The following is a 17,917-nucleotide window of genomic DNA, read 5'->3' on the forward strand; positions in this document are numbered from 1 at the left end:
AGTCAGAGATTTTATTAATCACATTTTGACCGTAACTTTATTGTTCAACGCGGTTTTGCGCCAATAGGCCATACACGTGCCTGGTATTCATGAGAGCTATAGAGACTAAGGCCAAAAGTCTCATAGGAATGACCTCATTTCACTTCTCATATAGGTGAATTCATCAAGTGTACACTGCTTTAAATACACCATCCATAGGGATTATGAATTCATTAAGAGTTAATAACTCATCCCTCCATTTTAGTAGCAGTTCAAGCACTCTCAATAAGTGTGTAGAGTCAATATCGACTTGTTATTATTCATATGAACCTACTTCATGGGATCTTCAATCACATAGGTTGGGTTACCATCTCTATTGACAATCAAATTGGCCTTAACCTCATCTCTTTTGATGTATGAAGAATTAATTTTTTCCCCACGGGGTTTAGTCAATGAATCGGCCGAATTCAGTTCTGACTTCACATAATTAATGGAAATTATTCCATCTTTCAGCAATTGCTTAATAATATCATGCCTCAATTTCATATGTCTGCTCTTACAACTGTAAGATTTATTCTTCGCAATAGCAATTGCGGCTTGACAATCACAATGTATATACACAGGAGGCATCAGATCATCCTTGTTTAAAGGGATATTAGACAACAGATCATCTTTTTTCAAAGGGCTATGAGGCAACAGATCATCTTTTTTAAAAGGGATATTCGCTAAGAAATTTCTTAGCCATTCAGCCTCAGTACCAGCTAACTCCAGAGCCACAAACTCTGATTCCATAGTTGATCTTGCAATGACCGTTTGCTTAGATGATCTCCATGATACTGCACCACCACTAAGGGTGAACACATAACCACTAGTGAATTTTATCTCATCTGAATCAGAGATTCAATTTGCATCACAATACCCTTCTAAAGTTGAAGGGAATCCACGATACGAGATACCAAAATTCATAGTTCCTTTCAAATATTTCATTAGTCACATTAATGCAGACCAATGTTCATTATTGGGATTATGAGTATATCTACTCAGTCTACACACAACATAGGCTATATCAGGCCTAGTAAAATTCATTAAATGCATCAAACTCTCAATGATCTGTTTATACTTAGACCGAGCAACTGGGTCACCATTATTCTTTTTTAATTTAGAATTAGCGTCATAAGGAGTGACTACAGAAGTTATCTCCCAACGTTCAAATTTCTTAAGAAGTCTTTCCACATAATGTTCTTGTGACAACATTATACCATCTTCACTCCTTATAAGTTTAATTCCTAATATCATATTCATTTCACCCAGATCTTTCATATCAAAGTTAGTAGACAAAAATAATTTGGTATGCTACACAATATTTAAACATGTACCAAATATAAGCATGTCATCAACATATAAATAAGTTATCACATAATCATTGTCTACTACTTTTGTATAAACACATTTATCCACCTCAATAGAAGAAAAAACGTCTTTTATTAAGACTTGATCAAATTTCTCATGCCACTGTTTAGGAGCTTGTTTAAGGCCATAAAGAGATTTAATTAATTTACGAACTTTATTTTTTTGTCCAGAAAGTACACATCCTTTAGGTTGAACCATATAAATTTCTTCTTCTAAATCGCCGTTTAAGAAAGCTGTTTTTACATCCATTTGATGGATAAACAACTTATGAATTGATGCTAAAGCAATTAATATTCGAATAGAAACAATTCTTGTTACTAGTGCAAATGTATCAAAATAATCAATATTTTATTTTTGTGAAAATCCTTTAGCTACTACCCGAGCTTTATATTTATCTATAAATCCATCCGTAGTAAGTTTCCTTTTGAAAATTCATTTACAACCAGTCGATTTTGCACCAGAAGGTAAATCAGTTAAAATCCTTGTATTATTTTTCATAATTGAATCAAGCTCAGTTTTTATTGTCTCTTTCCAAAATTTAGCATCAGATGAAGATACAACTTCAAAATAATTTGATGGTTCATTATCAACAAGAAAAGTTTGAAAATCATTTCCATAAGAGAAATATTATTTTCTAGGCCTTTTACTCCTTCTCAGTTCCTCAATACTAGAGGTCGATTAATTTTCTGTTTCAACAGGTGCATGAGAGATTTTATCATATAATGGAAAAATATGTTCAAAGAATTCAGAATTTTTTGTCTCAATTATAGTATTAATATCAAGCACATCACTTTTCAAGACAAGAAATCTGTATGCAGCACTATGTTCGGCATATCCAATAACCATGCAATCAACAGTTTTAGAACCTATTTTCCTCTTTTTAGGTTCAGGAAGAAGAACTTTCACAAAGCAACCCCATAATTTTAGATATTTCAAATTACGCTTATAACCTTTCCACAATTCATAAGGGGTTTTACCAGTTCTTTTATGGGAAATTCTATTCTGTAAATGACATGCAGATAAAATAGCTTCACCCCACAAATTATCAGGTGCACAAGAGCTAAGTAACATAGAATTCATCATTTCTTTCAGTGTCCTATTTTTCCTTTCAGCTACATCATTAGACTCAGGAGAATAAGGCGGAGTAACTTCGTGAATAATATCTTTTTTTTTCACAAAAAATATTTAAAGATATATATTCTCTACCTCTATCAGATCTAATTCTCTTAATTTTTCTACTAAGTTGATTTTCAACTTCAGATTTTTAAGACACAAAAGCATCAAATGCATCATCTTTATTCCTAAGCAAATACAACTTAGTAAATCTAGAGAAATCATCAATAAAGATCACATAATATATTTTACCACCTCTGGTCATTGTTTGTTTTAAATCACCCCAATCAGTGTGGATTAAAGATAACAGTTCAATTTCTCAATTAACTGAAAAACATGACTTTTTAGTAATTTTAGCTTCAGCAGATATTTTACATTTATCGAAATGACTTGAATCTAAACCAGATATTAAACCAAGTGATTGCATAGTCTTTATATAAGAGAAATTAACATGTCCTAATCTAGCATGCCATAAAGAAATAGACTCGATCATATAGGCAGAAGCTGCTGCATTATTATTGACAATATTAAGTACATAAAGTCCATGTTTACAATAGCCTTTTCCCACAAATATATTATTTTTTATCAAAATAATCTTATTAGATTCAACTGACACTTTCATTCCAGCTTTATCCAGCAAAGCCACAGAAATCAGGTTTGCTCGCATCATAGGAACATGTAGCACATCCATTAGGGCTAAAGTCTTTTTCCAAGTGAGTTTTAGGAGTACTTTACCCTTGCCCAAGACTTTAGCAGATCTTGAGTCTCCAAGGTAGACTACTTCACTGTCATCTCCTATTGATGTATAAGAGGCAAATGCTTCTCGATTTGTACAAATGTGTCGAGTAGCTCCAGAGTCTGCCGCCCATTCTTTTATATGTGCCACTATATTTACTTCAGAAATAACAACTGCAATTATTTCATCTCCTTCAGCTAAATTAGCTTTGGGAGGATTTCTCATTTCTTTGTTATTTCTCATTTTGTACCTATATTGAGCGGCATAATGACCTGGTTTTCCACAAGTAAAACAAATGCCTTTTCTTTTCTTAAAACTGGGATTATTAGGCTTATAATCTTGAGACTTATTACCATACCTTCTCTTGTTGCTGTGTTGACCTTGTACTGAATTTGCGTTGAGCGCAACCTGCTTAGCTTTGAATGACTCCTTTCTGTTGGTATCTTCAATTAGAACATGAGTTATTATTTCCTCAATAGTAAAATTTGTCTGCTTATGTTTCAAGTTATTTTTATAGTCATTCCATGATTCGGGTAATTTTTCAATCAATACCCCAACAACAAATTTTTCTGGTAAAACAATGTCCTCAGCCTTCAAATCCTCTAACAGTTTTTTATATTCATTTATTTGAATTTTTATTTCTTTCACATCACTCATTTTCCAGTTATAAAATTTTCCAACTACGAACTTTTATTTTGTTGCATCTTAAGCCATAAACTTCTTGATTAAAGCTTCCCAAATGACTTTTGCTTCTTTGCAGCTGCAATACACATCAAATAGTTCATTAGAAATTGTTTGTAAAATAGTATGGCGACATACCTTATTGGCGTCTTGCCATAACTCCAAAATTTTGGCATCAACGTTTGCACCAGGTTGTGTTTGTACCAAAGCATATGCAACACCATGAACATCAAGTAGTGAAAAAATTCGTTCTTGCCACATTTTAAAGTTTTCATTAGCGAATATTTTAATATTTGAAACATCAGAAAAAAGCTTTGCATATGGTAGAACAACCGGAACAGGAACATTAGGAGTTGCTGCGATAGTAAAAGTACCAGGAGTAGAATTACTTGCCATAGTTTCTTAGATTGTTGGAAAACAACAATAATAATAGTTGAATATTAAATAAATATTACTGCGATATTTTTTAAGAGATATATTAATATACTTGAGTCGTGCTAGGCACTATCCTAAGAAGCTATTTCAGCAGTGTGAAATGTTTCCCCAGGATTAAACAAGCACTTCCGTAATTAATTAAAGGATACAAGAATCAACAAAATTATTAATACAAATCCCAGCAAGTTAAACTATAGGTTTACTAAAATGATAACTAAATCATTAAAGAGAAAAATTACAGAGGAAATTTAGAATGTTAAGGATTTCGGTAAGGATTGAAGGAGTATTTATGGGTAAGACTTAGCTTCTCACATACAACTCTTGATGGCTTGCAAATTAAGCTTTCTCAAGTATATCTCTTGATGACTTCTAGAGCAAGCCTTCTCAAGTATATCTCCTGATGACTTTCAGAGTAAACTTTCTCAAGTATATCTCTTGACAATTTCTAGAGTAAGCTTTCTCAAGTTCATCTTTTGATGGCTTCTAAAATACATTTACGGTGCGTTTGATATGATGAAAAATATTTTCTTGAAAAATATTTTTCTGGAAAATAAGTTGGTTTTCTACTTATTTTCTCATGTTTGGTTGGTGAGTGAAAAATATTTTTTGAAAAATATTTTTTGGTGTTTGGTTGGTGAGTAGAGTATTTTTTAGAAAAATATTTTCTAGTGTTTGATTGGTAAATGAATTTTTTTTTTTTAGAAAATACTACTAACTGTTAACTAGTATATCAATGCCTCTAGCAACTCAATAATTTGTAAGAATTAATTTAAGCATAACAAATAATATCAATATCGAATACTAAAATATTACAATAACTAAATTTAAGCAACTATTAATTAGCAAATATAGGAGACACTTTTCAATATTTTGTCAGGACAATTTCAAGACTCTACAATTAATAGAAATATAACGGAACGTCAAACTTATTCAACCTCGTGAAACAAGTTACATCAATGACAAAATGAAATATGCAATTAGCAAAAGTAACATAGGTAAGTCTTCCTCTATGCATATGAAAATAACAATACATTCAATGAACATTGAAAATGAAAAAAATTCGGGTTTCACTATTTTTTATTTCAAGTAGTGAAAAATTGAAGCAAAACACAGTGAAAAATATTTTTGAGTAATGTAAATTTTTGAGAAATATGAATTTTTTAAATCATGTGAATATGAGTATTGTTGGAGTGGGGAAGAGGAGTGAGGGTGGGGTCATAAGTCACATTTGTCATTTTCTGAAAAATGATTTCCCTTGGCCCATAAGGAAAGTCATTTTCCCTCGAATTAAGGAAAATGAGTTGTTGTGGAAAATATTTTTCAAACATTTTATGGCAACCAAACAAGGGAAAATAGGAAAACATTTTTCAGAAAAAAATTTCCATCATACCAAACACACCCTTTAAAGATATGACTTTTTCCGATACACTTCAAATGTAAATTATTTTGAAATAACTAAATAATTTTCCTACAAAAAATACCTTAATTAAAAAATGTGAAGAAGAAAAAAGAGAAAATTGTGGAATAAAATCGTGATCAAAATTTCGTCGTTAATGTAGTCATTAATATTGGTAAAGTTAAAATTGAAAAAAAAAAAGTGTTTTAGCAACCTTTAATCTAAATTAATAAAAAGTTGAGATATTTATAATTTTTTAAAATTAAATGAATTTTTAAGAATTTTAAAACTAAAGTTTGTGCTTTAATGAATTTTTTCCATATATATATACGGTAAAAGTAGTAGCAGTGCAGATATTGAGAGGAATGGCGGAGGCAGGTGCAGGTGGCGTTAGGTTTGTGAAGAACAAATATTGGGTTGTAAGGCATGGCAAAAGCATTCCCAATCAAATTGGTCTCATCGTCTCCTCCATGGTCTCCTTAATTCCTCTTTCCTTTTTCATTAATTAATTCATTCATTATATGCTAAAACATCTCTCTCTATATATATTAATGCATTGTACACATACATATCTCGTTCCACATACTATTGTGTGCTGCTACTCTCAATTGTTTAACTATCCCTCCCGACTACGTTAGCCGTCCCAAATGTACATTTGACACTCAACCTCATCGCTCACACCTTTCCACTACCCTCTTGACCAAATTGAATGCTGCTTACTTTTTTGATTAATCTTCCAAAACGACCTGTCACTTTTGCTCCTTTTCTTTAATGTTTTTTCTCCTCTCTTGCTCTTGTTTGCATTGTTCCTATGTGTTCCATGTTCGCTCTCGAATGTGATTGTGATTGAATAGCAGACTGATAGACACTGCTATCACATACTTATACATCTTTATATTTGTACCTCACTATCTCTAGCCTAGAGCACACCTTCTCATTGTTAGGAGATTTGAAGCTCAGCTTGATAGATGGAAGCTTCTTTTTTTCAAAATTAGATACTTCCTTTGCCTATCACAAAGGAAGGTTAATCTTCTTGATAAGTTACCTGTTTGTTGACTACTCATTCTGGAGAGAGATAAGCATAAGTGTGATTTGACCCACATTTCTTCTTTTGTTCTGAAATACCTTTTATGTTATCTTATGTACTAGGTCTGGCATTTCTTCCACAATCTTCCCCACTTCTCATACATCTAACTACAACTCCATATGGACTTCATAACAAGTCCCATTTAATAACAAATGTAAATCAATCTTCCTTCTATTTGTACCAGTCTAATCAGGTAAGGTTAGTATTAACAGATGGTTTAGCTAGAAATGGAAATGCATACACCTCTAAAATAGGAATAATAGGGTATCCTTGGGGTCTGTGCATTTCTTTTTGATGGCTAGAAGAGAATCTAATCCTTGGGAAGGGATCAGAGTTGGCTGAAATTATTCTTTCCCTCGTTAAATCTAAATTACTGTAAGGAGTTGCGATCTTTGCAGGAAAATGGAAAACTTGAACAATATAAGTTGGCTCCTGAAGGAATCAAACAAGCGGAATTGGCTGGAGAGTCATTCCTAAAGGTTGGTATTCCTATTGAACTAAGCTTTTTGTTTCCCGACGTGGTCCTCAGCAGATTCATGATTCAGATGTTCCACCTGTCTTATGTGTGGAATTAAATATGCCATACTATGACTTCTTTTGCAAGTTACCTATTACCATTTGACTATATATGGTATTGGTTCTGGAATCCTATCGCAGATCTCTTTTTTATGGAACCTGTGGGTTTATAATATTCCAGTGAAACACCCTGGGATTTAAATGCCTCTATAGTAAGAAGTTTTGATGCTAGATCCATGTCCATTGTTCTCTTATGAGAGCTATCATTTTTTATGTCTTGGTCTTTAAGTTAGCAATGCTTCCTCATCCAAGGTAGATAGTAGGAGATGGTGACAGTTTAAAAAACTAGAAACTCAGATCACGTGTGAACAGTAATTTCCTTTTCAGTATCAGTCTTGGATCAAGTTGGGGTAACTGTAGTGCTTGAAAGAAAACCTGAACATCACGGAGAAAGTGAACTAGTACACCGAGAGAGTGTTCATTGCTAGTGAACAAATTAATCCTATCTTCAGTGTAACGTGAATCTTAAGCAGAAAAGAGAAAACCTAAGCAAAAACGTCCATAAGTAGCACAGGGGGAAGAGAGAAGTGCTTTCTGGAAGGATCATGCATGTGCTTCTATTTCCTTAAAATGAATCATGTGGAAGCTCAACCTTTTCTCAAAATCAATACTTTCTTCAGTTGCGAAATCATGTTTATGTGGAGGCTAGTGCCAGTAACAACAGAGTCTTCTGATGATTAGCACCGTGATGTATTTTTTTTTCTGTTATCTGCCCTTTACTTAGAGAGGGTATAAAGAGACTATCCTATGGCTCCTCATTCTGAGTAATTACATGTAAGTTCTTCTATTTGGGGCAAAAAGGGTTCTATCTTCTTTATAAGCTTAAGTTGTTAATAGTGTTTACGGGCAATATGTTTTCTGATAACAGGTACTCAAAGAGGATAACATACCACTTGAAAATGTTCGAATCTGCTACTCTCCCTTCTCTAGAACCACTCATACAGCACAAGTAGTTGCATCAGTTCTAGATATTTCTTTTGAAGGACCACAGTGTCTGGTGAGTCTATCTACCTATCACCAAGGACATATAGGCCATCTTGTATCCTCCTTTTTTGTACTTCATTTGTTTATTTGGCTGCAAGGGTGTACATAAGTGATTTTGGCTTATCAAAAGAACAAAAAGTCGTGTTTAAGTTTTATCTTAGTTTTGTTACCTGACATTCTGAAAATGATCAACCATGAAGCTCTGATCACATTTACTAGAGCATACATGACATGAATCGAGGTTGAAAGCAGCAAGGATCTATAGAAACAAGTAAAAAGGATTGTTACTTCATAGGCTGAAATCTGTTTTTTCGCTATTGATATAAGTCATACACTTGAGATATGGTCATTTGAAATAGTAAGCGTGAACTGTTCTTTTTTCACCCTATACCCTTGCTTCTTTAAATGGCATCTCTCTAAATTTATATGGTTAAGCTTAACTGCTATGTACTTTTCCTTCTTGAAATGAATTTGATTTAGCTGTTATAAACCATCATTCTTTGCCTGATGGACTCAAGAAAAATCACCTATAAGCTTCACTCCTTGGGGCTCCATTTCCTTTTTCTCCCTTCCTTTTCTTTCTTGCTGAGATGGTTCTGAGCTAGACCATTTGATTGATTGGTGTGTTGTGATTTTTGATTCAAGCCTAGTAGATTTTGCTAATAAGCTCTGAGTTGAGTTTATTTTTGTTATAACAGGTCCTAGATGATCTTAGGGAGCGCTTCTTTGGTCCTTCATATGAACTTAAGTCTCATGATAAAGTAAGTTGTTTGTCTTCTGTATTTCAAAATCAAGTGGATGTAGCACAATCTTAAACATCGTCAACATTTATAAGCACTTGTACTTGGCATGTGGCTCTCGAAATGATTGATTATTTCTAATTTCAGTATCCTGATATATGGGCTCTAGATGAGAAGGATCCATTCATGCAGCCTGAAGGTGGAGAAAGTGTTGCAGATGTTGTGTCTAGACTCACGAATGCATTGATTAAGATGGAGTCACAATTCCAAGGGTATTTATTATGCTTTACCTCAAAAATTTATCATGTCAAGTAGGAGAATTTGAGTGTAAAGTAAGTCGCTATGTAAAGTGTTAATGAGGTATACTTATTCACTTTGACATAGTTAGGAAATCATGAAAGAACTTCCAACATTGCAAGGCAGTAGAGTCATGAGTCATGCGTGAATTCAAGATTCTCCTGATGTGGGACATTTCCCTCTCGTGAAGCCTTCAATTTCATTTTCATGATATCTGATGGACAATTTCATTTGCAGATGCACAGTGTTGGTGGTCAGCCATGGTGACCCTCTGCAAATTTTCCAGACAATACTGAATGCAGCTAAGGATTACAAGGGATCCTGTGAAAATGACTTGACCTCAAGGATACAGGCAGTCAAAATCCCTTCAGTTCTCTCACAGCACCGGAATTTTGCTCTACAAACAGGAGAATTGCGTTCAGTAGTATAGTCCACAGCTTGAATTGCACATTCCGAAACATTCTTTCAGCTCATGCTGTTATTCTTCTCTATACATTCTGAAGTGAACTTTATCTGTCTCTAGGGAGAATAAGATCGATTTTTAAATAAAGAGGGGAGAATATTTAATTTGCGATCTCCTTAATCAGAGGAGGTAAGCTTCTCCTTTCATGATGCATCTTCCCAACTCTTTGGGGCATGTTCTTTATGTATTAAACCAATTGCTCCCTGTTCCAATAATAATGGCTTTTCATCCTTGATGAAAGATCAGGGAAACAAAGATGGAGATAAGGCTAATGTTCAGGTTATTGCTAATTGATCCGTGGAAGGTTATACAGTGTAAAAAGCCATTGTGTCCAAAATAAAAGTGGTCCTCGAAACGATGTACTTGTTTATTTAATTTTATATTTTATCATGTTTCGTTTGCTTTTTTATTTACTGTAATATTATAATGTAACTTACAGTAGTTTTCCTCTTAAAATTAATGTTTATTTGATGTACTAATTAAAATTTGATAATTTTAACATTGAACAAAGCATTAATACACGCTAAAGAGATTATTTGGAACAAATAATGATCTTTTTGAAGTGTAGATACAAGCTTTGAATGTAGATATAATATCAATATTTTATTTAAGATGACGAACTGGATGTCTAAACAAATACAATATGCATTGATGATTATTCACCTATAATAATAATACATGCACCTTTCATACATAGCAACATCTGATAAATAACACTTCTTGTACACAGAACCAAATGACTGCTTAGTGCTCTAACCATACGCCTCTTTTCAAATCGTACAAAACATCTTACTCAATATCAATAGCAGTCAGACGGACACAGCAATTGGAGACTGGATATTTGAGACAATGACCTCAGATTCGACAATTGGCAGCTGCGAACAAGAAAGTGTCATTAGAAAACGAGGCATGCTACATTGTATCAAACATGTGGCTGTGCATCGTTAATTGAACTTATACTTCAACAATCTCACCCCATCACAAAAGGTGAATGTTTAACTTTTCCTACATTCCCATGGCAATCATTTTCCTTTCTATTGTTCCTTCTCTTGTCACAGCAAAGGGGAAGGAACGCCATGCATATATGTCGAGGATAGGGATGGTGAAAATTTCCATTGGCTAGTGAGACAATCCTATATTTTGGAAGGCCGACATATTGAACCACTATGGTCATTCACGTGAATATCAGAACCTTCAGCTAACTGGTGAGCCTTTTTCATGGTTTCAAGCAGTAGGGCTTGTGGATTCACCACTCAGATTGGATGAGTAAATGCTACCAAAATCCACCTTTTCTAATAAATGCCTCAATAAACTAATTGATGGAAGTCTTCCAACTCTACTAACAGATACCATTTCGTGGAATGCAAAATGAAAAGAGGTATCACAAAGATTAGAAGATAATGAAAGGCAGCGCCCTCTAAATACTCACTGCAGTAGATAAATTGGTTAAGATCAAGAGTCACCCGGCCTTGCTTGGCTGTGTCAAATGAATCAAAAAGGTTCCTGCAAAGATCAAGAAGATTGTTAAAAAAATTCTCAGAAATTCAACAGTGAACTAACATCTGAGAACTATTAAATTTGCAGCTCTACTGAATCATATTTTTAGCCTCACCAAGAACTACAAAACTTTGTATTGAAATGAATGTCTTAACTCAAACACTAAATTGATGTGTTAACCGAGAATCCTTCTTAGTTGCAAGAGATGACAGTGACTCAATGTTCTATGTGCCAAATATAAAACATGAGGCCCTCTCAACATATTGATCATGAATATTTTAAATGCAAGGAGAGAAAACCATTTCATGTAAATAAAGATCTACTCACCGTGCAGACTGTACAAAGATACAAAGTGATATGAAGTCATCAAGCCTGAATTTACCATTCTTATCCCTATCAAAACTCTGCAAAATTTACCCAGAAAAGAATAATATCAGTTCAAATGAAGAGGACTAGAAAGAACTTTTTTCACCCTCAGACCAATTAACATAGGATGTTTCACATAACATTACGCACGCATATCTTAGTTACAAGTTACAACACGTCATCCTGCGAGTAACCCTCCAAGTGGGAGCATCCTGGTAACAGAAAGGTGGAGTAATGAAGATCATTAAGCAGTGTTCTCTTTTTTAATCAGTAAAGACAGAGAATAAAGCTATGTTTTACCATGAACTACTCTCATCCTGCTGTCATGAACCTCGAGGGGAAAACAGAATAATTATTCCAATGAATTTTGTGAGTTCTTACTATTTCATTCACACCATCTGCCACAACCCACCACTTACCCACAAAGTAACCTACACAATTAGCACTGTATATGACTATGGTTTGCTAGTTATAGCAAGCCATTAACTAACACCTTTATCTTTTTCTTTTTGCTTTGTCAACACATTTATAGTACCACCAAGTATGAGTACGGTTTAAACAACAAAAACAAATCAGCCAGAAGTAGTTGAATAAATCTAAAGTTTTCTTCTTATATATGTCACTTGGTTGTTCGGTATCTCTACTATGAAATGTGCTTTGAAACAACTAAAGTGAATAAACAAAAGGAACATTGAATAAATCTAATTTTTTTGTAACATTTGTCATTTGGTTGTTGAATTTTATTGTAAAACTAAATAATTCATTAGCTTAGGTAAAAGGAACATCTGATTTAGTTTGATGGCGCTTTGATAAAAAGATACTGCATATTAGCTTAAGCCACAAAAGGATGTACAAGTGCTGGAGTATATTTATGTATCCCACTTCATAAAGAATCTCATAATGAATTTTATAATAATTATAATACCTCGCAGACAGTGTACAATGCTGGAGAGTCAAGACGGAATCCAATTTTTATCAAGGCCTGCAAATTATGCAACAAATTCATTGACAGTTTATTGTCTACTGCAAATAGGTGGCTGTTAAAGACCATTTGGCAGTCCAAGTGTTGTTTCCTTGTTTGCCTTGTCAGAAGGTCTGAAATTTACTATAAGCAAATGCAAGAAAGCAGGAGTTTGAGATTAAGGAATTTCTTGCCTCGTGAACAGCATCTGGAACAAGGTATCCACGACCCCTAATTCAATGACCAGAATAATACAAGAATTAGTTTACTCAAAACTTATTTTCCAACCAATGACATGAGAAGTACTTGAAAAGTACTAAACGGGAATGCTTTACCAAGAAAAAGAAATTCACCTCTCCAAGTCTGAGAACACATGTTGCACCTACAAATGAGGGATTGATGGTTCATATAAATCAAACAATTGAAAATAATTGAAGGAAGACATCTTATAAGCATGTTTTATGCAGTATATACTGTAAAATAAGAAAAAACATCATTGAATTCATGCATCACAAAGGCTTTCATTCTTAAAAGTATTTGAAGAAAACTATGTTACCGTATCAAAAAAAAAACAAAAAAAACTAGTATACAATAATATTAAGTAAAGAAGAAGCTGACCTTGAGCAGAAACTTGTTAAGTTGAACAAACTCTGGGAAACAAAAAACAGATAAACAAGAGTATGAGATTGTGAATGGAAGAGTGAATTGCAGCAGCAAAAGAAGGAGCTAAAGTAGATTGCAGTGGTGATCTAAACAATGTTGACATTGAAACACCCAAGATCTTGGCCTTGCAAAACTTTTTGGTTTTGAGCATGTTGACCAAGGTACGATTGGACAAGCCACTCGTACCCTTTGGATACGGGTCGTATCCACTCTCCCCTCCCCTCTCGTACACTAAACAACCTAGAAGGATAGCATTCTGTCCCCTATATGAGTGACCCTCCCCTCACTCGTACACAAAGGTACGAGCGTATCAAGGTGAGTCGTATAGAGGTCTCTTGAACTTGGAAGCGTACTGTTGGAGGTACAATTGGTGGGTACGAGTTAGGTCATGAGTCGTACCCTTTGGATACGACTCAAGGGTGTCTAGTCGTACCCCAACCAGTGTGGAAAACCTAGGAGGAGCCTAGGGTACCACTCGTACCCTAGGGTACGATTCACTCAAGTGAGTCGTGCCCTAGCCTGTGGCCAATTTTCAGCTTTTAGTTGAGAGCCTTGTGGTCATTTCCTACACCCTAAACCCTATGTCCCTTCACTATATAAGGGTATATGGCCTCTTAAAACCTATTTTGAGTGGATCTAACATCCTAAACTCTCTCTCAAACACTCACAAAGTTCTTGGAACAAGATTGGAGGCTAGGGTTTGAAGGGTGTGCATCTAGAGGCAAGAGGAATCAAGTTCTCTTGGTGGATCATCTTGGTTAAGGCATGTAATTCTTCCCCTCGTTAAATAACTCTAAGCCCATGTATGTCACACTTGGATTAGTAAGTGTACATGGTGGTTTTGAAATCAAATGAAAAGGGTTTTGTTGCCTAATGATGATAATGTTGATTCTCACTTAGACTTGTGTTTATACATGTTATTAATGATGATTTGCATATGTGGATGCTTGTTGTATGTGGTTTAACATGAGGGTCTTGAGTAACCCTAATCTTGATGATTTCTACCATGAAAATAGCCTTGTTAAGGATATGCACACAAGGTGTTTGTGAAAATGTCTAAGTGAATTGTCTTGCACACAAGGTGTTTGTGAAAATGTCAAAGTGAATTGTCTAGTCACATGTTGGTGATGTTTTGAATTAGAGCAATGGCCCAATAAGAATGAATGATTGTAAATGATATGGTAAGGGTATTGTGAGTCATGTATTATATAATTGATGACATTGTTGGGTTAATGACATAAAGGGGTAGAAGCCCCTAAACATGAAATTGAACTTGATGTGTGTGTTGAGCCTAAATGTGGTGAGAACGTGGTGTAAGCTTGCTAATGAAATGTGAATGGTTATGTGGGTCTCAATGACCGTAAATGTATTTAAATGATGAGTTGAATCAAGACATTTAGTCCATTGAAGTGATTAGTGATTAAAAAGGTCAAAAGTGTACCTATGGAATTGGTATAGTGAACATGAATAAGTCATGATAATGACTAAATGAATGTGAATACTTGGTAAATGGTTGGTAAAGGCCTTGTTAGCCATGTGTTGAGTTACAATGATTGTGAATGCTTAGTAGATGGTTGATAAGAACCTTGTTAAATCATGTAATGAATTAGCTTATGGCTTTAAATGATGTGATGGTCCCATGAGTATGAATGGTTGATAATCGATGTTGTGATAATGTTGTTAGCCATATAATTGATTAAATTGTGACCATGTTGGTTTGATGGCTAAGAATAGGGTTCAATTCCCCAAGTTTGAACTTGAAATTGTGTGTGGAATCTAAAGTGTGGTATGGAAATACTAATGAAGAATGAATTGAGTTAGTAAGGGTCTTGATGACCGCCGATTGAATTGAATGATAATTTGAATTGAGGCATTGATCTATTAAAGTTCTTAATCGATGAATATTTCCATGAAGACCTTAGGGTACCGTGTGGGTCTTGATGACCATGAATTGAATTGTATGATGAATTGAGTTAGGGCATTGGCCCATTGATAGGGTCGTGCAGTGAAGGCTCCCCTGAGGACCATGTGGTCATGTGTGGTGTGGATGTGGGTAGTTCAAGCCCTAAAACGTCGAAATGAATTGTATGGGTGATTAATGTGTGAGCTAATGGGTTAAGAGTTCAAATGTCGACTAATGGTGGTGTTTGAAATGGCTTGTGGCTAGAGTCCCTTGTCGAATGTGATAACTTGTGGTTGAAGTCCCTTGTCTAATGACTTGTGGTTGAAGTCTCTCGTCTAATAGCTTGTCGTTGGCGTCCCTTGCTTACAGAGATCTCTTGAGGTTAAAATAACTCGCCTTATGAAACGACGTGTGATTAAAGTTCCATGACCGATTGAATGAAACAACATGTGATTAAAGTTCCATGACCGATCTAATGTGCGGCATGTGATTAAAGTTCCATGACCGATCTAATGTGCGACATGTGATTAAAGTTCCATGATCGATTGAATGTGCGGCATGTGATTAAAGTTCCATGACCCATCAAATGTGAGAGCATGTGATTAGAGTTCCATGCCCAATTGAATGTGTAATCATGTGATTAGAGTCCCAATTGAATGTGTAATCATGTGACTAGAGTTTCATGTCTAATTGAATGTGTAATTATGTGGTAGAGTCCCGTGCCTAATGAATTGGTTAAATCGATTGAGTTGGTTTGGGGTTCGAATCCCCTTAACTAATGTGACGAAGAAGTTTAAGGTTGTAAATTGGTAAGGTAAAAGATTGAAAGTTCTTCACTCCATGTCTTACGAATGAATGATTTGAGAATGCATGCTAAGTCTTGTTTCCCCTTGGAGGCATAATATGAACATGTTGTGATGTGTATGTGCCATGTCGGAGTCCTCCTCCTTATGTCTCATGATTGAATAGTTTGAGAATGTTGTTAAGTCTTGATATCTTGTTGGCATGTGGTATATCTATAGGTAAGGATAAGTGTATGAATGTGATTGAATATGATATATTGTCTTGTTGCTGAATGATGATGTTATTTTATCCTTATTCTTGGGTTACATGCTAGTGCTCCAACCGCTAACCGTCTCCGGACTCTATGTCCCCATGCGACATAGGGGTCGGAGCATCTTCTTATTCTACGCAGTGATCAGGCGTTCAAGCGGTTCGGGCATTGACCTTGAAGTGGTGAGCTTCCATACTCCGAAAGACCTACCTTTCATAGTCACTTTTTCTTATGTCATAGACTAGTATAGGTTTGGTACTTGGCTATTGTCGGGGGCATGTCATATTATTGACTTCGGTTCGGTAGAGTTTTTGTGGATGACTGTGGACTTGGGTGTAATGGCTAGTCTGTTGACATTAATGAAATGTTGGTTATTGTCTAGATATTGACTATTAGCCTTACATTTCCGCTAAATCACCCGACCCTTGTGGTTGTTGTGATGTTGATTAGGTTGGGTTATCAGGGCGACCTCCCGTTCATGTGAATTTGAGGTGCCCATATGACATGGCCCGATTTCGGGGCGTGTCAGATATCTGACATTAAGGCTGTTCAAAAGTGATGTGTGAACTACGCATGAGAGGGTTTCTGTAATAAAATAAAACATAAAGGAAAAAACTAATGGCTAAATTAGAGTGGAGAGAGAGAGAGGGAGACCTTGAAAGCTCATGGTTCCATTGTGGTCAAAATCGCACATCCTGATCATTTGCTGGACAACAGTGATGGGAAATTGTAAATTTCCAATAGCAAAAGCATTCTGACAGACAACACAACACACCATCAAGTGAATTTATTTAGTACCAGCATGGATGAATAGATGGATTAATTCAGAAAGAAAGAGATGGCGACGGACCTTGAGTTGAATTGCAGTGATACTCCCGATTTTGTCCGTATCAACCCGATCGAACCACTCTCTCAATATCCCCAAATTCTCCATTTTCTTCTTCTACAATCCTACCCCCCCCTCAACAATTAATGCCTACTCAATAAGTACTATTTTACTTCCTTTTTCACAACACTAATTTTGGCCAAACACCACCATACGAAGTTTTTATTTTGACAATTTAGTAAACTAAAATTTTCTCAAATTGAAGTTGGAGTTGTGTTTGACGTATCTTTTTTGAATTTTTTTTTCTTTTTGAAAAAACTTTTAAAAATATAATTTTATACCCTAACTTTTACAAACTATCAAAATTACCCAACTAAAATTTACCTACTAATGAAAAAATAACACAATTAATCACTATTATAAAAATAATTACATATACGTGGTCATATTTAATGAATTTCAATTATGATATATACAATATTTACATTAATAGCCGTTTTCTCATATTTGAAAATTTTAAATATGAATGTTATATTAACAGATCACTGCTTCCTATTTTTTAGGTACTCCCTCCGTTTCATAATAAATGAATTATTGGATTTTGGCACACAAATTAAGGAAAAAGTATTAAAGACATAAATTTAACACAACTTTCCATTTTTACCCCTAAAAAAGAAAAAAGTTGACCTTGTAATACCTTTTTAAAAGTTAATTGGTTGTCAAATCATAAGGGTAAATTTGAAAAAAAAA

The 17,917-nt window shown here is 34.8% G+C and overlaps 2 protein-coding genes across 2 annotated transcripts; one reads left to right on the forward strand and one right to left on the reverse strand.

Moving 5' to 3' along the window:
* Positions 1–6,013: 6,013 nt before the first annotated feature.
* Positions 6,014–10,287, forward strand: LOC107840643 (metal-independent phosphoserine phosphatase). The gene is made up of 6 exons (XM_016684566.2): positions 6,014–6,223; positions 7,236–7,316; positions 8,282–8,410; positions 9,096–9,158; positions 9,285–9,409; positions 9,672–10,287. Exons 1-6 carry the CDS (start codon positions 6,116–6,118, stop codon positions 9,862–9,864), a joined length of 699 nt encoding a protein of 232 aa, XP_016540052.2. The 5' UTR covers positions 6,014–6,115; the 3' UTR covers positions 9,865–10,287.
* Positions 10,288–10,481: 194 nt separating this feature from the next.
* On the reverse strand, positions 10,482–17,418 carry LOC107840644 (sorcin). Its single transcript, XM_016684567.2, has 9 exons — positions 17,192–17,418; positions 16,996–17,095; positions 13,340–13,371; positions 13,075–13,103; positions 12,916–12,952; positions 12,686–12,742; positions 11,722–11,798; positions 11,327–11,400; positions 10,482–10,772 (listed from the first exon to the last, which is right to left on the reverse strand). Exons 1-9 carry the CDS (start codon positions 17,273–17,275, stop codon positions 10,753–10,755), a joined length of 510 nt encoding a protein of 169 aa, XP_016540053.1. The 5' UTR covers positions 17,276–17,418; the 3' UTR covers positions 10,482–10,752.
* Positions 17,419–17,917: the final 499 nt, after the last annotated feature.

Source organism: Capsicum annuum, chromosome 8 (assembly GCF_002878395.1).
Source record: "Capsicum annuum cultivar UCD-10X-F1 chromosome 8, UCD10Xv1.1, whole genome shotgun sequence".
In the NCBI taxonomy this organism is placed as follows: Eukaryota; Viridiplantae; Streptophyta; class Magnoliopsida; order Solanales; family Solanaceae; genus Capsicum; species Capsicum annuum.